The 21,699-nt window shown below is 37.2% G+C and overlaps 1 protein-coding gene across 2 annotated transcripts in view; it reads left to right on the top strand.

Annotated features, from left to right (window-relative positions):
• The window catches only part of DCAF13 (DDB1 and CUL4 associated factor 13), a 31,189-nt gene extending 21,963 nt beyond the window's left edge, over positions 1-9,226 (top strand). For both annotated transcript variants that reach the window (XM_026066756.1, XM_026066757.1), the window contains 2 exons: positions 4,913-5,076; positions 5,897-9,226. In XM_026066756.1, the coding sequence (XP_025922541.1) occupies positions 4,913-5,076; positions 5,897-5,984 (252 nt within the window). In that variant the 3' untranslated portion in view covers positions 5,985-9,226. The remainder of the gene's footprint in view (positions 1-4,912; positions 5,077-5,896) is intronic.
• The last annotated feature ends 12,473 nt before the right edge of the window (positions 9,227-21,699 follow it).

Genomic DNA, 21,699 nt, shown 5'->3' with positions numbered 1-21,699 from the left:
CATAGACATGTGCCTGCTCATTTTATAAATGTCCAGTTCTTCCACTATTTTTTGAACGTTTTCAACTTTCAAAGCTGAACATTGAGTAATTCTGTCGCAAGTGTCAGAATATGTCTTAAATGCTTAGTTGCTTGGGGCTGCTATTTTTCTTAGCTGAGAAGATTTGATTGAATGACTCATCCAAAGGTCACTGTATTCCTAATAAAATGCCAACATCTTGTAATACATTGTATTTCAAGATGGATATTTTTGGGCTGGGGGTGGGTGGAGACCAGCATCCTGAAAGAGAAAAGTAAAAATGCTAATCAAAAATTTTTTTTTTTGGTGAGCACTTAGTCTTACTTGTTGTCAAGATTGCTGGGCTCCAAGGAAGTTAGACTGAATACGGTACTTATGTTGCAACTTGAGACTGATGAATAGTTATGCAGTTGGAAAGTTGTACTTTCTGAACTGTAGCTACCCAAGCAGTCATCAGTTCTGACATGCATATTTCCTTTAATGTATTTGGCATTGCACTCATTATTTAAAATCAGTGAAACATTAAAGTAAGAATCAAAGTCTCTGGAGGAGCCAGTGGCATGCTGTGTCTCTGCTCCACTGACAATTAAGTCTGCATGGGTTTTATGTAGGGGTAACAAAAACTAAATCTTTTTGTTGGAGCTACTGCAGAGGTTGCTTTAAAACAATTTAGTGTTTAGATGTTTTCTGAAATAAAAGTTTAACTTTTTTCAGTAACAGCCTGGAGGTAAATAAGACTTCATAGGTTTTCTTTTTTAAAGCAATAAATCTGTAGCTCTGCATATGCAAACAAGAAAGATGGGTATAAATAAGACTATTAAGATACTCCAGACTGTTCATTTATTATACATAAAAACCTGACCTGTTAAGTATGCGAGTGTGCTTTTTTACTGTGACCTTGGAGAGGTTTGGGATTTCTAAAAAGTGGAATGCCTTTGCCTTGTAAGGAAAAGGGGAAAAAAAAAGCTTCATATGAATGAAAGGAGTGGAAAAGCAGCACTAATAGAATGGGTTTCAGTTAATAAAATAGAATTCATCTAATTAATACAAAGAAAGGGCTATGTTGGGTTTTTATGAATTGTAGTGATAGCAATGAGCCATCAGCAAAACTTCAAAAAGTTGTATTGTTCTTCAGAATATTAAGACAGTTTTCTGCACCTGTGGTTCTTGCAATGTAAATGCTTAGTAGCATTACTTCTGTGAGTAACAGCTACAAAATTTGGTTCTGTTACCTTTCCAAAGAACTTAAGGATTAGAACAGAATACAGGAAAACTGAAGGAGAAAACTTTCTTCCTATGGCTGTTTTGTATTTCAATAAGTGTAAAATGTTAGTGTGAGAAGTAAGTGTAACAGCAGTGGAGCATAGGTTTGCTGCTTTCTTACAAGATGTAGACCTAATAGCTTTTGAGTTAAGGATTGAAAAAGATTGGATGAAGCTACAAGTCTTGTTTTTGGATCTAGCAAAGTGCATTAGCAGGAGAGCATCAAAACTGTCTAAGTAATTGTGTATCCTTTCAGTCTTCTAGTATAAAGTTCCATTTTGTGACATAAAGCTGAAAACAGGCAGTACCAGATACTGTGTGACATGGCGTTCTTTTAGTAGTGAGCTGGGGTTTGTGATTAAATGCACATGTGACTTCATCCCTTTAGCTATGATTTTGTGCTCTTAACATCTACATTACTTTTCTTTTTTGTTCTCCATTTAGAGATAAAGAATCATTTTTGATCAAGGAAACAATGAGTAATAAACTTCATAGCAATAAACTTAGAAAAGAATTTTCAGGAGAGCAATGGAAAATTTTTAAATAAAGACATATTATGATATGGAAAATTGCTGGGATATGTTTACATTCTAAAAATGTTGCATCTGTGCTTTATCTGACTTAACCTAAAAGGGCAACCTGGGCAGGATAGATAACAGCCACTCCATATTCCTTTGCTGAATTGCAGCAGTCTAATATTGTGGAATTTTTAAATACATGCACAGTACAAATATAGTCCATTTTAAAGGGAATATGATTTGTTAAAGGTGATTTTAGCTTTTCAATCAGGGCTCTGGATAAAATGCTTACCTTCATTCTGCTTAGAGGGGAAAAATAACTAGCCTCTATCACCTCGAGGGAGGAAAAGGTGTAGACCGTTTACTTGAGGGCACATTTTCATATTACTGACAACTTGGGTGTATTTTACAGTTCTTTTTCCCCCTTTTTTCACTCTAGATATTTGCTGTGAAGTACTGCTTCAGTACTGGCACAAATAGCTGCCTTTCTGCCACCTAACCTCTCTCTATTCCTTGTATAAGAAGTTGCACGTTCATTTTTTGAAAGTATGAAAAGAGTCACATGTCACCTTTGAGTATGTCTTTCATTCATGATGTCATATAAATCCCAATTTATTACATTGTAGAGTATTCTAGTCATTATAAACACAGTCTTTAATCCTCCTACTTTGTGCTGCATTTACAGAATCTTCTCCAGCACAAAGCACTCTGGGAAGTAATGCTGTTCTCTTCAGCTGTTTAGGCTGACCTTTGTAGAATGACTTGCAAGAGAGAAATTAGAGTTCATTGCATTATTGAAGTCTGCTTTCTTAGCTGTCTGGTATATTTGATAAATAGATACTAGCTTGTCATTTACACATGATTTTCTTTTACCGCTATATAGATGAGGGCACACCTAGCACTGCCTTGTACATGGGACATTGACAATTTGCAATTGGATGGGAAGTGACCAGATAGGTGCGTTTTTACGCATTACGTTGCATGTAAAAATGGAAACAGACTGAAACATAACCACTGCTTTATCTGTATTAATTTTTTAAATAAGATATCCTGGATGTATATTTAATTTACAGATTCACCTCTGCCTGCAGAATCATCAAGGTTACACTAAATCAGCAGCAATTTGCTCCTCTTAAATTAAATTAAAGAAAAATCATTGCATTTAATTAAAATAAAAGCTCTTTAATTTGGATTATGTTGGCAGTTTTCTGCAGAGTGGGAACACCTGGGACTTACTGAGAGTGAACCAGCTATTCAGCCTGGCTCAGCAGAGGAATTTGACTAAAGGGTAGGATATAGTTCTAGTGGGTTAGGATTGTAGAACTTATTTGTTTGCAGTTTGAAAGACTATGATAAAGGTAAGTAAAGTGGAAAGATTTACTTTTATGAATAAGTGTATATGGCAAAACAGAGGATAAGAATATCTCCCTCTTTGATACCTGAATAAGAATTTTCTGAGTGATGAGTTTAATGGCAGCTCTACATCTGGTACCTGGTTTCTTTATTGTCCCAAAGTAGAAACTACTTTGCCATCTGTTTTATTATCTTACTTTCAGACCATTAATGGTATTTCAGAACAAAATTATTTGAGTATGGTATATTTCATAAATTCTGGAAAACATATATATATATATATATATATATATATACACTCCAACAGAAGTCACTTTTAGAGGTGACCTCCAAAATGGAAAAGAAGTAGCCAATTGCTGCTAAAAAAAAGGCATGCTTCATAAAGTAGATGGAATTTAGAAGCCTTTTTTGCTCTAAGTAAGTGTCCTGTTGTTGTTAATGTCAGAAATTCAGGTCTTGTCTTCTCATGATACTTCACAGAAAGTGAGAAATTAGTGAAACAGAGTCAGATGTAAAGGTGAATTAATAAAAGCTGTCTGAATTACTGATTTGTTTCTAAACCTTTAGGTGCAGGTAGTAGTGGCTGAGGGGAGGAAGGCAAAGACTTGTGTCACTACATAAGAATATGAAGGGGTTTTAGATGTCTGAAACACTGGAGTTAGATTCTGTTTGTGGGGGGAGGGTAGGAAGAGGATAGGGGGTTTCAGATTAATGAGATCTGCTACATCCTAAATAGCTTAGGTGTAGAGGATTTTTTTTCTTAAAGATTCAGCATCACCTGCTGTTTTGGTCAAAGTCTGAAAGTACACTAGAAAGTAAGGCAACTGAAATTCCTGCAGATATGGCAAAATCCAATATAGCTAGAACTTAACATTCCTCATGAAGCAGTGCGTGCTTTAAACCAAAATACAACATTCTGAGATTTTTCCTTGTGATATATAAGGACCAAAGGAAACATGCCTAGTTTCAGAAATAATTCTTCTGAAGGTTAGCTGTAGGGAAATGGAGGTCTCTCACTGTTTGTTGTTAGTGGTGGCTCACACATATCTCTTAATAAAATTATGGATAAAAATTATGGATAAAATTTGGATAAATTTAAGTCTTTTGTGGTAATACTAAGTCACCTGTATTTCATGTACTTGTGATACTAAGATATTTTAGCTGCATGATGAAAGCTGGAACTCCATGTGTGCCATACAAGCAAGCCAAGACTTGCAATATCATATGTACACTGCACTTTCTAATGGACTTTTTTTTTTAAATGGATCAAGGCAAGATTTAGGCCAGGTAAAGAGCTGTCTATAAAGCTTTCCATCAAGACAATTTATTTATAGCATTTGTACTTATACTGGCTAGTGATTAAAATGCCTGAGAATCTTTGTTTCACAGCAAAAGTTGATTATCGGCAGAAGTTAGGGGAGCAAACAGATTCTGATTAAAAAAGGTTTTACTGTCAGCTATTTCTATTCTCTCTCCTTATCTACAGCACATTAAAATCTGATTTTAGGGAAGTAAATTGAATTACTGCTCTGAACTTTGAAATTGTGGTAATGTTTTGTGTTTGAGCAATGAGCTATTGTAAAAGTTGTAGGTTTCTAATACTTATTTGCCATAATTCTCAAGTTTCTGTGGTTGCAGCCATTTGCTAGAAGGAAGATATTTGAATTAAAAGTTAGTTTTTCATTTTGTAGAGAAAATCCTGTTAGTTCAATCCCTGTTCCTTTCTAATGCTGTGTGTGTGTTGTGCTTTCCCCATATAGCTTGCACCACGAGAAAAGGCAGCTATGAACTACAATCAGAAGCTGAAGGAGAAGTTCCAGTACCATCCACAGATCAAACGCATAGCTCGGCACCGTCACTTGCCTAAAAGTATCTTTTGCCAAGTCAAGGAGCAACGTATCATGAAAGAAGCTCGTAGGCGAAAGTATGTCTTCCTTTTCTGGCTTTGTTTTCTTTCTGTCTTAATAAAATGCATCACTTAATGCTGCAGCAGCAGTGTATGGCAGTATTAGAGCTACATTATACAGAAGGAAGAAATATGAGTTACTTTTAACCGTCTGAAAAAGTGATTGTGAAATACTGGAGTGATTAGCCTTTAGTTAGAAGGAAAATGCTGGCAAGTGCCAGTAGCCACAAGGACTGGCTATACATCCAAGTTTACTGAAGGAACAGGAGGGAATATCAAGTTGGAAGGAGACACAATGCTCTGTGTTGTGTGAGATGTGACACAACGTTGTAACGGCCTGCGGTTTGTTTGGTTTTGTTTTTGTTTTTTCTTCTTTTTAAATGCCAGACTCCAGCATCAGCATGAGAATCTTCAGTAACCTGGATCATTGGCATATTGGATTCCTAGGAGAGGAAGGTGGCATACTTTACTGTTGCCATGAAATTGTCAGTAAAAACATAAAGTGGTGGGTTTTAGTCATTTTTTCTCAACTTGAGCAGCAAATCTTGCTGACAGGAAAACCAAGTAAACTGTCTCACAGAAAAGGTTCAATTTAAAACTTTTCTAAATTAGCCAGCTTTAAAGTTTTTGTTGTTGTTTTCCCAAAGGGGCAATCCTCCCTCTCAAAGGAGGAAATACATTGGTTTTGATTAATAAAAGCAGAACAATTATGCGTTTGGGTTTTTTTGTTTGTTTTTAAGTTGCGGGTTATCTCCAGTAGTAGCTTAAGGAAGAAACCAGTATTTCTTAACTCTTTGAGCTGACTACTGAATTTCATTTTTCTTCTTTCTGTTTTTAGGGAACAGAATCGTCGTAAGCACAGCAAACCAGGATCTGTGCCTTTTGTGTCAGAGAAGAAGAAACATATCGTGGCAGTAGTGAAATAATTTTTTTCACATTTACAAAATGTCATTTAAAAATATATATATTTAAATGAATCCACTGTACAAAATTTGAGGGTCATTGGTAAGACAGTGTGGCTCTGGAGACATTGCTTTTCTTCTGTGCATACACTTGCTCTGATTTCTCAGGTTGTTATCTGCTTTGGGTAGTCCTAAGAATTGGCCTTGAGTCTTTTATTGACATCCATGTGGCTGGTGTTACTGGGCCCACTCTGTATATTTCAGTGGAGTTTCCCCCTTTTGATATAAGCAGATAACTTGATCCTTGGGGCAGGATATCTGTGGCTCCAATTCTGTTCCTGGGTACCTTTCTTTCAAAAGAAGAATGAACATGATTCAGAATTGGCAGCAGCAAATAACTTAGTTCCATGGGTTAGAATCATAAAATCAATTGTCTTTACACTGATTTTTTACTCCATTAGATTTCTGTAAAAAAGTGACCATAAAGCAATGGCCTAGATCATGATTATTCCAAATGACTAATATACTGCACTATATTTATTGCAGAGCGATATACAATTTTCCTTTTATCTAAATGGAATTCAGCATGACTGTCAGWCCTCTGTAAACACATTTAGAGTTTTGTTCTGTGTTCTTAACTATTGTTACAAGACTTGACAAAACTTCAAAGACTGTTAAAGTTGCTAATACTAATAATCATGTTCTTGAATAAATATCTTTTCTCTTTAGCTTATTTAAAACTTACACAATTTATGTCATCTTTCATCCAGGTTTTAGAAAACCCCAAAACTTCTTTAGCTGAATTTTATCATAAGCCTCCTGTTTAAAGTTTGTATTTAAAAAATAAAAGCTTCACATTTCTAAAGGTACCTACAGCCCAAAACTCTCTCACCATTTGTGTGGGAAATGCTTTGCTTCTCTTTCAGTGGGCTAGACTTAGCTTTTTACTGAAGATACAAAAGTCCTCAGAAGAACAGAAGACTATGCCAGAATTCAACTTGGCCTCTTAGGCTGAAACCTTTCTCTTGTAGAAATGTAAGATACTTAATGACCATAAATATTATGATAAATTCTTGGTAGGCATCTTCTGTTTTTAATGTTATTTTACATTTTCTATACAAAAGGATTTTTTTTCAGCCTTTGCAGTACTGTGCAGTCTGTAACTACATTTTTCTCCCTTCCTAAGTTTATGCACAAAAAATATTTTATGAACCCCATTAGAATAAACTTTATAATTTAACTTGTTTTCTGTTTTTTACTTTGGCAATATCACTATGAGCACTTGCCTTCATGTAGCATCCTGTTTAATATATCTGCTGCATATATATAGATGCATATGCATCTGTAGTTCTTTACTCTTTCATTTGTCTCTGCTAGCACTGCCGGGCAAGATTCCTGGATCATCATGGCAAAATTATGGCTGTTCAGTGATAAGAGGCCATAATGCCATAATGCATTTTTTTACTCTTCGGTTCACTTACCTTATGGGGTAAAAAGAGAAGCAGATCTGAAGATCTGTAGGATGATGAGAAGCAGTGGAACAGATCAGGGAAAAGACTGATGCTGGCTGTGTGCCTGTTGTACTAACACGGTGCACTCTGTGCCAAATGGAGTTTACTTCCTTCCTGGAACAGTGAGAAAATTGAGAGAGAATGTGCTGTCCAAAGTATGGCTTGTGACACAGCTGTAGGCAAGTCCTGAACAATTTGCAGAGCCAGATTTATGTTCTGCATTTTGACAAAAATTTTCAGCCTTTTCAGTTGAGGTTGAGTTGGCGTAGCTGGTTGTTGGTTTGTTCTCAGACCTTTGGATCCCAGTAATGCAGTTAAGTCATGTTAACCTCTGGTGTGAACAAATTCTGCCTCTTAGAGTTTATTGGCTTGGGTACAAAATTCTGAATTCAATTAGAGAGCATTCAGTTCTGGAGCTAGTTCAGTCGTCATAAGGTACGTTATCTGTGAGGCTCTCTGCATTGAATGGACAGGCCAAAGAATCTCTTGATGTGCAAAGAGCTGTTGCACTATTGATTTCAAACAGGCTAACAAGATGAGCAACTTAAAGGATTCAGGTCAGCTAAAACTTGCTAAAGGGATTTAGTAGTGTACTGAAAAATGGAATTTTAAAGTTTAGGGTTGGAGTACGTAGAGGCTGATGTATTTGGATATGGATTCCTTTCCTTTTCCAAATTCAGTGGATGTGGTCTTGTACAGAGATCTTGGCCTTGTCATCAAGTAGTATTGTATCAAGCGGGGCACCCTCTCTTAGTGTTCCCGGAAAAAGTGTGTTTTCCAAAATCAAGTCTTACTGTGACTTCTAGGGACATAGTAGTTGTAAAATCAATGTAGGTATGGGCTGGGGTTTTCTAGTTGCAAGTTAGTTGTCTGGGATTCTGCAGTTGCTGTTTGCACTTTGTTTAGAGGAACCGTAGTCACGGACTTGCATTTTGTTGTGCTTGCTGCTGCTGACTTGTTAAAAAGTTCCTTTTGTAAACCTTTACGGTTCCTTTACAGTTAGTCTCCAACACTTTGTGGCTGTCCACCAAAAATAGATAATGCCACAATCCTTGAGAGAAATTTTTTTTCTTTAAATATAGTAGTTGTTAAGTGGTAGCTCTGTGCTCGCAAGAAGGGCTTATACAAGTCTGTCATAGGCCATCACTGAAAAAATGTAGAATTTGTGCTAAAGGAGCTGGAGTTCTTAGTCTTTTTTTTTCTTCTTTTCTTTTCCTGAAAGATTTGAGACATGTAACCTGGCTTCTTCTTAATCACCTTAAAGGAGTTACCTAGATTTACCTAAATTATTATATAATGAGTATGGATGCATGTTTTTGCATGTATGCATACTCAGGTTGTTTATGGAGTAAAATTTTTTAGCATCTTTTTTTATGTGGCTCAACTAAGATACAGAAAACACAAGGAAACTGCTAACAATTGTCTTGAAGTTTTTGTTACAGTTGATCTAAAGGGAAAAAAATCATGGAATATTTTCTGAACCAAATACAGTGGCTACATACCTGCTRCTGATTAAAAGCAATAATTTCTTTATGTATTCTGTCTTTGGGAAGATACTTATTCCACTTGAAGTCTGTTTCAAAAGAGCAATAACTTCTTTGATACGGAAATATTTAAATTAATGTTCATAGCTTTGGTGAATTTGAGCTGCTTCATGATAAAGACTTCCTATGGAATCATCATAATTTTATACCTGTTTTATTGTAGCCAGGCTACATAATGATATTTGAATAAAATAATTTATTTTGCTCTGTGTATATTCTAGATATCTGGAACAAGATACACTGCCACTCAGGTTTCTGAGGATTATATGGAAATAGATAAGACCAAGTAAATAGATTTTGCTTAAGTTTTTTGCCAGTGTCTGTGTGGGCATTCTTCACATTGTTTGGGGTAGCTGAACCTGATGGGCTTCAGGGCCCAGGGATTTCTCCCATCCCAGCCCACAGGCTGTGAGGCTGCTGGGCTTCCATGTCCCCAGGTCCAGCCAGCAGCAAGCCTGCACACGTGTTCCCAATACACACTGTGTGCATGTACACACAATACAAACAATATACTACACATGGCCGGCCACACAGATTGACACAGAGGGAGAACAGAGCTTTTACTGGCACCTGCATAAACACAAAACACATTGCTTCATACAGCTCAGTCCTTCTCCTCCTTTCCAGCTGGTCATGATTGTAGTTCACCAGTGGCATATACACATGTGCACAATATGGGTTTCTCTAGTAGCTGGTATTAGACCATGCAATTAGACCTTGCAATTCCGCTCCAGTGGCTGGTACTCATTCCTCTTGTCCCACTCATCGGCTAGTCCAACTTGAAATGTGCTAGTCTTGACGTATACATAAACACGCAAGACAGTTAGAAATAGGGTTTATTAAGAATACAGGCTGGACTGCAGTGATGAATGCAAGGCTCAGGCTTAGAAGTGCAGTAACCAGCAACCTGTTTACATGCGACTGGCCCCCTTTATCCTTTTTTCCTCTATTTTTCCCATGCTTGTTCCTCCTCAATCCACTTTGTTCTCTCCCTTAACCCACCTTTGGTTTTTCCCTTAAAGTTCCCATAATAAGTTTTGCACATTCCTGCAATCCCCTTAAACCGTCCTGTAATAAATTTTACACACCCCCAATTTCTTTTTGTTCTATTCCTAAATTCTTTCTTCTGTATCCTGTAAGTCACAGAATCACAGAATGGTTGAGGTKGGAAGGGACCTCTGGAGATCATCTAGTCCAATCCCCCTGCTCAAGCAGGGTCACCGAGAGCAGGTTGCCTAGGATCATGTCCAGATGGCTTTTGAGCATCTCCAAGGATGGAGACTCCACAGCCTCTCTGGGCAACCTGTTCCAGTGCTCTGTTACCTCACAGTGAAGAAGTTTTTTCTCATGTTCAGACAGAACTTCTTGTGTTTCAGTTTGTGCCTGTTGCCTCTCATCCTATCCGTGGGCACCACTGAAAAGAGTCTGGCCYCATTCTCTCTACACCCTCCCTTCAGATACTTATACGCATTGATAAGATCCTCCCTCAGTCTTCTCCAGGCTGAGCTGGTCCAGTCCTGCACCCCTCAGGCAGTAATCCCCCTCATTTGCCTGGCATTCAAGAGAGTTTCCTTTAGTCATTTTACTTACCAAGGACAATGGTCTAATTCTCCTCTGATGGTTTTAGGAGTAGCAATTCAGTGTGCTCGTTTTCACTAATTGTTCTGATCCTTGCTATGTCTTTGTTTAATTTGCTTAACCTTTAGTCAGATAATCTAACACACTTTATTATATGAAAATATCTTTCTTTGTAGTGCCTTCTGATCCTATTTTTTGGACCAGCATAGTGACATTTGGAGTAGAATTCATCTTGCTTAACTGTAGATGTCTACAGTGCAGATGGGATAAACAGCTTGGGTATACCTGAGTTCTCTTTGTACTTGGTGGAGAGAAATAGTTACTTTCAGGGTTCATTTCTCCCATATTTTAGATATCTGTATTATGATTTTCAAAACTTCGCCTTCTTTTATAATTAACATCAGGACACCAAAGACAGCCAGTTCACTTGTGATTATCTAGATTTGGTCAGAATCCCACACAGAGTTGATTAGGTTGAAGATGAGCAAAACCAAAGAAAAGTGTTAAATCAGGGAGGCAAGTGCAGAGCTTGGAGAAGAATATTTAGCAAACTTAGAATTTTATCTTAATGAAACTACTGTTTAAGACAGTGAAGGTTGGTGCATGGAATTGATTTTGATTTAACTAAGTAATAAGCAACAGTAGTGCTACTTTGAAATGGGTTATGTTTTGAAAAGGGTGTTTCTGTAGCAGTTACCTAGATCTTAGCCAGAGGTACTTTTGTCAATTTGAAGAAGTTACAACCTTATTGAATGAATTGACATCATATAGAGGTCATGCTCTTAAAATGGAATTTACTGTATGTGATAATGTATATCATTTATAAAATATGATATGTCTAATAAAGAAAAAGAGAAATGGAGGGAAGGAGTATTCAAATGAAATGGTTTCCATCTGGAATGATTATTCTTCAGCAAATGCCCATTCTGGGACCATATAACCTCTTCACCAGTCTCATTACTTTGTTGTTTCACTTATTAATGAATTTACCTGTATTAATATGTAATGGCACAATTCAAAATTAATGAACCTGTTTCAATTTTTAATTTTAAAACATCTGCTAGAGGACTGAACTTGCTCTTCCCGTATGGCTGCATCCTATTTAGGCTGTATGGGCATGTAATGACATAAAAGTATTGATTAACTTAATGCAATCCAATACAGGCTAAATCAAGTGGCAGCAATAACTTTTAATATGGGGGAGTTAACTTACAGGTTGATTTTTAAATAGTTATTTTATTTGTTTATGTGTGTGTGAATAAGACTTGGGAATAACATTTTTAAAGATAACTTTTCTGTAGATGTGGCTGCATTCACAGTTTCTCAAAACATTTTTCTTTATATTTAAAATGGTGCTGAAAGGGATTTTTAAAATTTGTATTATTATTTTGTTTGATACAGTCAAGGGTAACTTAATGTGAAGAGAATAAATAGGAAAAACTGTAAAGATGCTTTGCATACATATAGTACTACTATTTACATGTAGAGTCTCAGGGCAATAAAGGAAGTTCTACATCTCTTTTGATATTTTACCATCTCAAAATAAGTAAGATTACCTGAATACCTGAAGATTTATTCATTTTAAAGGATGATTGTAGTGAAAATAACTTCTAAGATGTGGAAGTCTTCCACCAGGCCCTCTGTCTTCCAAAGAGTTTCTAGAATAAAGCAGTGGGGCTTGTGAGAAAGATGCCAGTGAGGCAGAGTAGGGTGTACTGCAAATGGAGATGAGAAGCACGATGAAAAGGAGGAGAGCAACCTGGGCAGACTGACATGTTAGTATGGGTGAGTGCAGTCAATTCACAGCCTGTGGGGAAAGCAGGTGCATGTGTTGGTTGTCTGATAATAGCAATATAAATGCTGGGCTGAAGTAAATGCTCTGCATCCAAAGCCTGCAAATTATTGTGCAAACCTGCTCATAGGAGAGAAATTAATTCTTTAAAGCTATGCCATTGTCATTTTAAAACTGAATTCATATGGGGACTCCTAAGCATAGTGCAGTCTGACAAGTTTTTCCTTTCGCCAGTACTGGAAAATCGGTAACCTTTACAACACCTTTTAGAAGTTATTGTCTGCTATGCAGTGTCACAAAAGTCTAAAAACCTTTGAAGAAAAGATGAATGAGGTTCTGTAACTGAGGGCAAAGAAGTTTCTGTGGATAATAGTTTGTGGGAAACTTAAGAGCTCAATGTTATACTAGAGAAAGATGGAAAGACATTTGAAGAAGATGGACTTTAATTAGAAAGAAAAGACCAAGTTGTGTTCAACTAGGGTTTCTGGGACTTAAGAAGATATGTGGAGAAATCTAGGACAAAATCAAAGACCATAGCTCAAATGCCACCAAATAAAATCTGTTGAAACTGGCATTCCATACTATATTAAATTTAAAAAGTACTTCCTCTGAGAAGGAGATCATGTTCTTTATAAGCAATCTGAAACAAACTTTAGGACTTATTTCAAGGCTGATGAGTAATTATTGTTCTCACTGCCTTTAAGCAGATCTGCATTTTTTCAGTGCCTTGAAAGTTTGATCTGGGATCTCTATGGATCCCGGGATATAAAGTGGAAGATCTTGATTTTTTAAAGTTTTTTTTATATAAATAAATGTTAGCATATTCAGTGTTTTCATTTTGTCTGAGTCTGGAGCTGCTTCAGCAGATGCAAATGCTGTGTTCTTGGTAAGTAGATGGAGATAACTGGGAGTTCATAGCATGTTGCATCACATTTTCTATTTCCAGGGCTTGTGTGGGTAAAAACAAAGATTCATCTGCAGACAAAGGACTATTGCTGATTATTAGGAAATTTAAGATAAATGCATGGAGATAGTATTTTGACCATCACTGTAAAAATGTGATTAAAAAATTCAATATGATAGAAAACCACAGATTTAATATAGATTTACAAGACATGCTGCACTCATGTATTTATCACAAGACTCACATCCAAGTCTCTGACTTGTATATGAGCAGAATAGAATTCTTTAAAGCTGAAGATCTGATTTTTTTCTGATAACTTTATTGTAGAAACCAATTTCTGTTCAGGGACATGAAAAATGCCTTGAATTTACAAAACAGCACATAAATGCTTGTTTGTAAAGTAAAAGTGAATGCAGGGAGTTAGCAAGGGAAAAGGGGATCTTTTTCCTCTGCTAAGAAAGGCCATTACATCAAACGCTTGCATGAGACAAGTCCACTAGTTCATGTGTTGATGGAGCCAAACCTTACCAACTTCAAGTGAACCTTTGTCTTTCATGGTCCTGGTTTAAAAAGAAATAAATAATTGAAAATATAAAATGCCAGAACTAAGAGCTTTGCTATTCAATGGACAGGAGGAGATTGAAGCATATGCCTGCCAAGAAAAGAAGGTAGTCTCACTGTTGCTTTACAAAGTAGGTAGATTATATGTAAAAATCATACAGCATCTTCACAGTACTTCTAGACCGAGCAGAATGGCTTTGTTTTGGTCTTAGCAATAGCTCTGGTGATTCAGGGGGGTGGTTACCAAAAGGTGAGCGTGATCCAGTATTCCTTGAACAATGTTTGACAATATCTTGGAATCCAGTTTCACCGTTAGAAAGCTGCAGTGTCTCAGTCTGAGTACTCCTTCTTTTACAGTCTCGAGCAAATATTCCTGGGTAGTTAGACAGCAGCAGTTTTGTCATTACTCATTTCTCTTTTCTTCCACACTGTCCTGAAAGAATAATTGTTTGCTGTTTTCCTGCCCTTTGGGATCTAGGGTGGAGACTGAGTGGTATCTGAGGATGAAATCACTTCTCTGTATTGTAAAATTGGTTTTATCAGAGGATTACAGATTCTCCACCAGAAAGGTCTTCTTTCTCTCCTTTTTCTTGTCTTGTTCTCTCCACATTCCTGCTTCCTTAAATAGCGCCTCAGAAGTTCTTGCTTTCTGTATGGTCATCATTGACTTTGCTGTATCATTTAGCTTTAACTGAACAGAAAACAGAAATACTTCTTTCTTATGGATGCTTCTACCATATAATATTATGTGGTGGAACATTACACTAAACCCCTTCAAAATTATGATCATTAAGCACTGAAAGGCATCGTGTTGCTTTAATCACTTTCAAACTATGGGGCTTCTGGTGTGCATACTCTTCGGGAAGCATTAAGGGAGAGGAAATCTGGTAACAAAATACGTGGAGGATCAGAAGAAAGGAGAGCCGAAGAAGTGGAAGCCTGGATTACCAGACTATAACAAGGTTTTGCAGTCTGGCCAAAGGGGGTTGGGTCTGGCTTGGCACGAGTTGGGGGAGTTTCAAGTCACAGATGGAAAAGGAAGGAACATGTCAGCAGTTTTCTCGCTCAGTTTGAGTAAAGATGATAGGGAAAATCAACCTCTCTTATGCCATAAGTATGTAAGGCAAAATATCTAAAATGCCTACATTTATTTTTTTCACAAATGGGATAATCCAGCATTTAAGTCTGAAGGCTAAGAGATTCATTGGCTCAGCTGGATATCTAAAGGTATCATATTTATAGACCAGCTATTTCAGGAATGGAGCCTGTGTTCTTTTGCATCACTTAAGGCAAAATATAACCTTGGCAAACAAAACCACTGGCAATATTTGCAGTTGCGTCACTCTCAAGTGAGTATTTAAAATCAGAAAATGTTAGGACATTCATGATAAGCCACTGTTTTTACATAATCCTGTCAGTTATGGCTGTCCAGTTGCTTTGATACAATATCTTGAACAGAAAATGTTCACTATCAAAAGTTAAAGCAGCCTGGAGTAGTTAAATGGATTATATATTGATGTCAAACTGTGGAATAAACTTAATACGGTAATTGGGTGTCTAAATGTGATTTAAAAGTAACATTTAATCAGAAAGGTTTTTTTTCCCCAGGAATAAAAAGAATAAAAGTAGGAATCTAGCTCAGTGACAAATCCTGAAATTGTGGACAATGTGTGGTAATTTGCTTCAAAAGATGAAAACCTTTATGGTTTTTGTGCCTTATTCTGTAGAGACTCTTTTATGTGAGCTGCCCTAGACATAGATTTTCACTGAGCTCTGTACATTGTAGAAATGTCATAGTGAATTTTGGACTGATTCAAATTCAATTGGGTAGTCATGCGAAGGGATGCATTTATGGTGATAGACATGAAAAAATAAGACAGAACAAATTAGAACTAAATGCTCAAAAAAATCTATTAAAAGAAAGTTATGGTAGAAGTGTTTAATAGCCAAGAACTTAATCAACAAGATGGGAAGAGCTGAAATACTGTACAATGGGATGCTAAACTAACCAGTTAAATCTTCCACAGAAAGAGATTTGAGGGCAGAAACTGCAAATCAGTCAGATTCTCATTTTATCGGTCTGTCTTAATCCAACCCACTTTTCATATCATCAGAAGTGTAATGTAGAGGTCAGCTGTCTTTAAGTTGGACTATCACAAGCCAATGCCTTCATGTTTTTCCAAATTTTTGCAGAACTATTGCTTCAGCTAACACTGCTGAAAACATTTTTGGTTTGCTTGGCTTTCTCTCACTTTCTCCCTCCAGGGCTTAGTCACAGCATCACTGAACACCCCACACTCTCTAGGTGCAGCCCAGGTTCATGTGTCTTGAGACAAGAACCCAGCGTGCTTTATTCTGTGYGATTACTTTTCTCTGAATAACCAAGGGAAATACCAACACTGAAAGCCATTTTCCATCCATTACTGTTGACCCACAGTTTTAAGTTTAATGCATAGCTATCAAAGATTCCTAGCTTACTGCGAGGGGTGTTAGATTTCCCTTTGGAGGCTAGCCACCGAAAAGCAATGCTTTCCACTTGAGTCATTTTCTCACACAGGCAATCATGCAAAAGTTGCTGTTTTGGTAAGCGACATAATAACAGTTCTCAAGACTTCCCTCTTACAGAGCAACAGAATCATCTGAGATCACACTGATTTTCACAGCCTTTTCCTTTGACTTTGTGACTTTCGGATGTTTTATTCAGTTCTGACAGGGCATGGTTCTTTAGCTGTATGGTTTTTATTGATGTCTTCGGAGGCAGATATCATCAGCAAAGTCCAGGTCTTCAAGTGCATGACCTGACCATAGAATTGCACTGACTGCCTTGAAGATCTGTTACCTCCAGAAACTAAAGGCAACAAAAACCAATACAGTAAATTCAGCATTAACTCCAAACTATCTGGTTAGAGATCTTGGCCCATTCGATGTGTTAATGAAACTGCAAAATTTTCTGGTTATTGTACTGGGCATCACTGAGAAATTTCAGGGAGACCCTCTCTGAAAGTTTTCTGAAAGTCAGCCAAATCTTGGGTGTTCAGTATGTGCCATTGGTTGCTTTTGTGCAATGGTGTAGTTCTGCGATATTGCATAGTTTGAAAATATAGTCAGTATAAGATCAGGCAAGACAAAAATAACCTGTTGTTCTTAAAAGTAGCTGAAGATGTAGCAATGTTGCAAATCCAATTCAGCATAAGCATGTAGAAGAATTTTCTTGAGAAGACTGTGATGCTATGTCAGTTTTATAGTCACTAAAACTGTCTTTTAGATAATGTTTTGAAGGTTGTTCTTCTTCATTCTTCCACAGTGGACTCATTCTCTTGTACTCAGTTTAAGATTTAGAGCATCATTTTCTGTTCCTTTTTTGCTGTCTGCTTTGAGCAATGAGATCTATTTTACCCTGCATTGTGCCTTATAGTTCTTCAATTTTTTCACATCTGCTTTCAGTTTAATGGAAGATGATTTTCTCACAATTAATGTCTTGTTTCAATTGTCCAAACTGATTTTTTTTCATGTGATAGGACAGTTTTAGTGTGCAATGAAAATCTCCTGCTCATCTTTAATTTGTTTTTGGATGGTAAGAGTATTTTTTCATTTGTTTTTTATTAATTCATTCTAGCTATGGTTAAAATCACCARCAAACTTTTTGTGGTCGGAATACAATCATCACAAACCCTGTTTTTGCTGCCTTTCAGTGTGATTGTCTTTTCTTGATAACCATGTATTCCCTTTTTCCATTTGTTAATCCCATTTTGCCATGAGCATTTGGGAGGTTCTGCTTGGCCTGTCCCTCTCTGATGATGACACTCATTAGCATTGCAGTGGCCCATCCTTTCTTTTTCTAGCCATCAAAAATTTTCAGTAAATTCTTCATTCTTTTAACATATTTTTACTGAAGATCTTCAAAATTTGTTTATGTCAAAGCTGGAAAATATGCCTGTCATTGTGGAAAATCTGTTTTTTAAAAGCTGACATTGAAAATCCATAAATTTGGTTTTCTTACTTGCTTCTGCAGATATTTGCTTTAATTAATTTTCATGATGGCAACTCATATGTGGTACTCACTGTCTGTGCATGTGACTTCTACACCCAGACATTCAGAGGAGGGACCAAGAGTTTCTGCAGATTGATAACTGGTATGCCTGTTTTTTCATTACAACCAATCTGACCATTCCCAACTTGCTTGATGTAATTCTGTGGGCGGGGGAAAATGTTCTTGCCACCAACAGATGATTTAGTTATCAAAGTTGTGTGAGCTCTTCATCAGTGCTGCCATGTGAACCAATTTCAGGCACTGAATCGTGTTGCCTGGTCCATATTTATCTGTCCCTTCTCTCTCATCCATATCCACCCATGACAATGTGGGTATGCTGCTGTTAGTGAGCTTCTGTAGGAGGTTTTAGAAGGTGCACTTGTAAGGCATACCACTTGGAGGGTTTTCATCCTCGCATACTACCTTGAACTGTGTACCTGCTCCTTTGCTGCTAGTTGGTTCCTGGTCTGTCTAGTACACAGCATCACTCATGATCAGTGCTGCTCTCTCTTTTTCCTCCAGCTGGGGAACCTGAGTAGTTCATGATTTTATTATTGTTCTTCAGTTTGATACAATCTGTTCCTGACCATCTGTACTCACTCATGCTGAGAATATCAATTCTGTAATTTTCCATCTTCCTTATAACTTGAGCTGATTTTTCCAGCTTGAAGCATTGTACATGCCAGGATCTTATACATAACATAGAGGGACTCTGCAGCAGCAGCTACTTCAAGATACCAGCTCCTTGTGGAGGCAGGATTGGACCAATGCTTGTCGTACAAATGCATTTGGGACTAGCCACTAATCCAAGCAGCTGAGATGGAAATTGTCATGGAGACAAAGTGAAGACATAGCTAGTCATGTTTCTAGAGAGGGAGGCGGTCAGCCTTGCATCCTGCTCCCACTCTTGGAGAACTGAGAGATTCATTCCTGTCTGGCCTCTATCTTTGACGTACCCAGCCTTGGTAGACCTGTCAGGAGCTTGCATCATCCTGCTGACATAACTCTTCGGATCAGAGAGTCTCCTAAGCAACCCTAACACAGCAAGGTACTAGTTTCAGAAATGGGGAAATGTATGTTTGCCTCCGTATGTGTGTGGGGTGTGAGTGTGTACACACTCAGCATGATTCTGGCAATTTATACTGTAGTATTAGTATATTGTAGTATTAGTATTGTAGTACAGAATTAAGCAGGTTAATTTAGCCTCTCTATCTGTTCATATCTTGTGCTGAGAGGATTTTGAAAATCCTATTCTCAGCTATCACCTAATTTCATTTACAGAGAAAATAGTACAACTATTCTGTCACCTGGTGGACTATCTTATCATTGTTTTTTTCCATGCTTTTTTCTTCATATATTGTTTTGAAGTAAAACACTTCTAAAAGGCATGTGATCAGAAATCTGATAAATTATCTCCTTTCAGTATTTAGTATTCAGTATGATCCTTCAAGAGATTCCTACAGATTTTCAGAGAAACAGCTAACTTTTTGTGAGAATGTGAAGAAAAATAAAAATGCATAATGAACTATAACAAGAGGTTTCAGTGATGTTATAAACCACAGGAGTGAAGTTCAGATACTTTATGGTCCAGTTAACATAAACTCTCAATAGAATTATATCTCTATAAATCAAAAATTGTCTGTTGCTTATTTTCTATATATGGTTCTGACTCATGAATCTATGCCCTGTAGAAATTTCTATTCCTTCTTGAGTCATGCAAATGTTGCCTCCTATCACCCCAGATCTTGTTTTCTTCAATGATTAGCCCTGTTGCACCCTACACTGTTGTCATGTATTTTTTACTTCATGTAATGTCACCATTTGGGGAAACATTTTTTGCATTGATTTTTCTTCTTTTTCAAGAGCAATGTAGAATTCATTAAACCAAAAATTGGAGAAATACAAGAGGAAACCAGTACAAACCAGATGGAACAAAATAGAAAAATATTAATGTAAATAAAAATGGGGTATTTTATGCTACTCTGAGCATGAGGATTTGAATGCAGCAAAATATCATTGATATGCACACGTGACCATCATCATATAAAGGGACAGTGTATTTCTCCATATAAACTAGTAGAGTTGGGCAATGAACAGGTTAACCTTTTCCTCTTTAAGCTATTCTGTGAAAGTGTAAAGTAAAGCTCAGACATCTTTATGTCAGCTTCTCATCATATGTACCAATATAGGAAAAAACATGACATAAAGCAATGGAGTAATGTAGTTGCAAGATACTAAATGATGGCAGTAACAGTGTAGGCTTCAGGGCAGTATAAGCAGAAAAGAATATAAAAGGTTAAGATGCTACACCAGGTGGACAAAATCACAGGAGACAACTTTCTAACTAGCAATGAAAAATGGTTCTTTCTGAGGGATGCAAGAGCCATGTATCCAACATTTCCGCACTGCTTTCTGGATATGAGTCACCAGTGTCATCATCAGCTGTCCTGCAATACTCTGCTAACACTGGCTAGATGCAGCACTTCATTTTTGAAATCTTATGTTGCATCTGCTGAAAGAGGTAAAGGGCTTAGCCTTTTCTTCCGTAACAGGAATGTTGAAGTGTTGGCCAACTGAAGTGCTTTGAGTAATAGCCAGGATGGCAAAATCTAGCTGCCTATTTTGAAATGAGGTTGTCTATTTTCTGCTGCAATGCCCTAAATGACATTTTTTTGTATTCAGGTAGGTTGCTTTTGAAGGCAAATCAGTGTTCCATCTTGCTGGATTTTATTTGTTTTTCTTGGTAGATGGAGCAAAGAAATTGTTGGTAAAGCTTCAACTTGCAACCTGGAAACTGGAGCTATGGTCTGTGTGGTTAGAGAGAGCAAGGAGGAAGAACAGCTCTATCACTGGTGTAAATCTTTAATATTTCCTTAGAGAAGGCAGCTTACTATTTCATTGAAACTTGATGACCTGAAGAGTAACCAGGTTTTGAGACTGATTTATCAAATGTTGACGTGCCCTACATTTCCTCTTGGGGCATGGTGATTTTCAAAGAAGAAACAATGCCTCACTTTCATATCAAATTCATTTTTTATGACTCTTACAACTGAGTTTCGGACTTGGGTGTGTTACAGGTTACTCTATAGTTTTTGAACTGCTAACAGCTATCAATGCTCTTCAAAACGATAGTGTATGAGAGGTGAATATCTATAAAATCCAGAGCATCACCAATAAAATGCTGCCAGTTGTTATGGATGATTTTTTGTTTACTATCCTTTGAAATAGCTGGCACAGGGGAAAATACACTCACAGAAAGATAGTTACTCATCAGAACAACTCATATACAAGACAGAAATGGAGGGAAGAATGCACCCAAATAGCTAGAGGAATTTATTTGCTTCTAATATATTGGTGGAGAATAAAAAAGACTATTAATGTAGCCACTGTTTTGGAGGGAAATGCAACAGTAATGAGGCAAGCATTATATAAGGACATGATTGTATTACTAAAGTAATTGTAAACATTTGAACCTCAGTGTAGTTGGACACCTTTGTGCTTTTGCACACTCAGCAGGTTTATTACAGAATCACAGAATTGCTGAGGTTGGAAGGGACCTCTGGAGATCATCTAGTCCAACCCCCCTGCTCAAGCAGAGTCACYTAGAGCAYGTTGYRCAGGATYKCRTCYAGGCGGGTTTTGAATATCTCCAGAGAAGGAGACTCCACAACCTCTCTGGGCAACCTGTTCCAGTGCTCTGTCACCCTCACAGTGAAGAAGTTTTTCCTCATGTTCAGACGGAACTGTCTGTGTTTCAGTTTGTGCCCGTTGCCTCTTGTCCTGTCGCTGGGCACCACTGAAAAGAGTCTGGCTCCTTCT

Source organism: Apteryx rowi, unplaced genomic scaffold (genome assembly GCF_003343035.1).
Source record: "Apteryx rowi isolate R43461 unplaced genomic scaffold, aptRow1 scaffold_247, whole genome shotgun sequence".
NCBI classification, from domain to species: domain Eukaryota; kingdom Metazoa; phylum Chordata; class Aves; order Apterygiformes; family Apterygidae; genus Apteryx; species Apteryx rowi.
The sequence above is the reverse complement of the archived record's forward strand: the minus strand, read 5'-3'. Positions and strand labels throughout refer to the sequence as shown.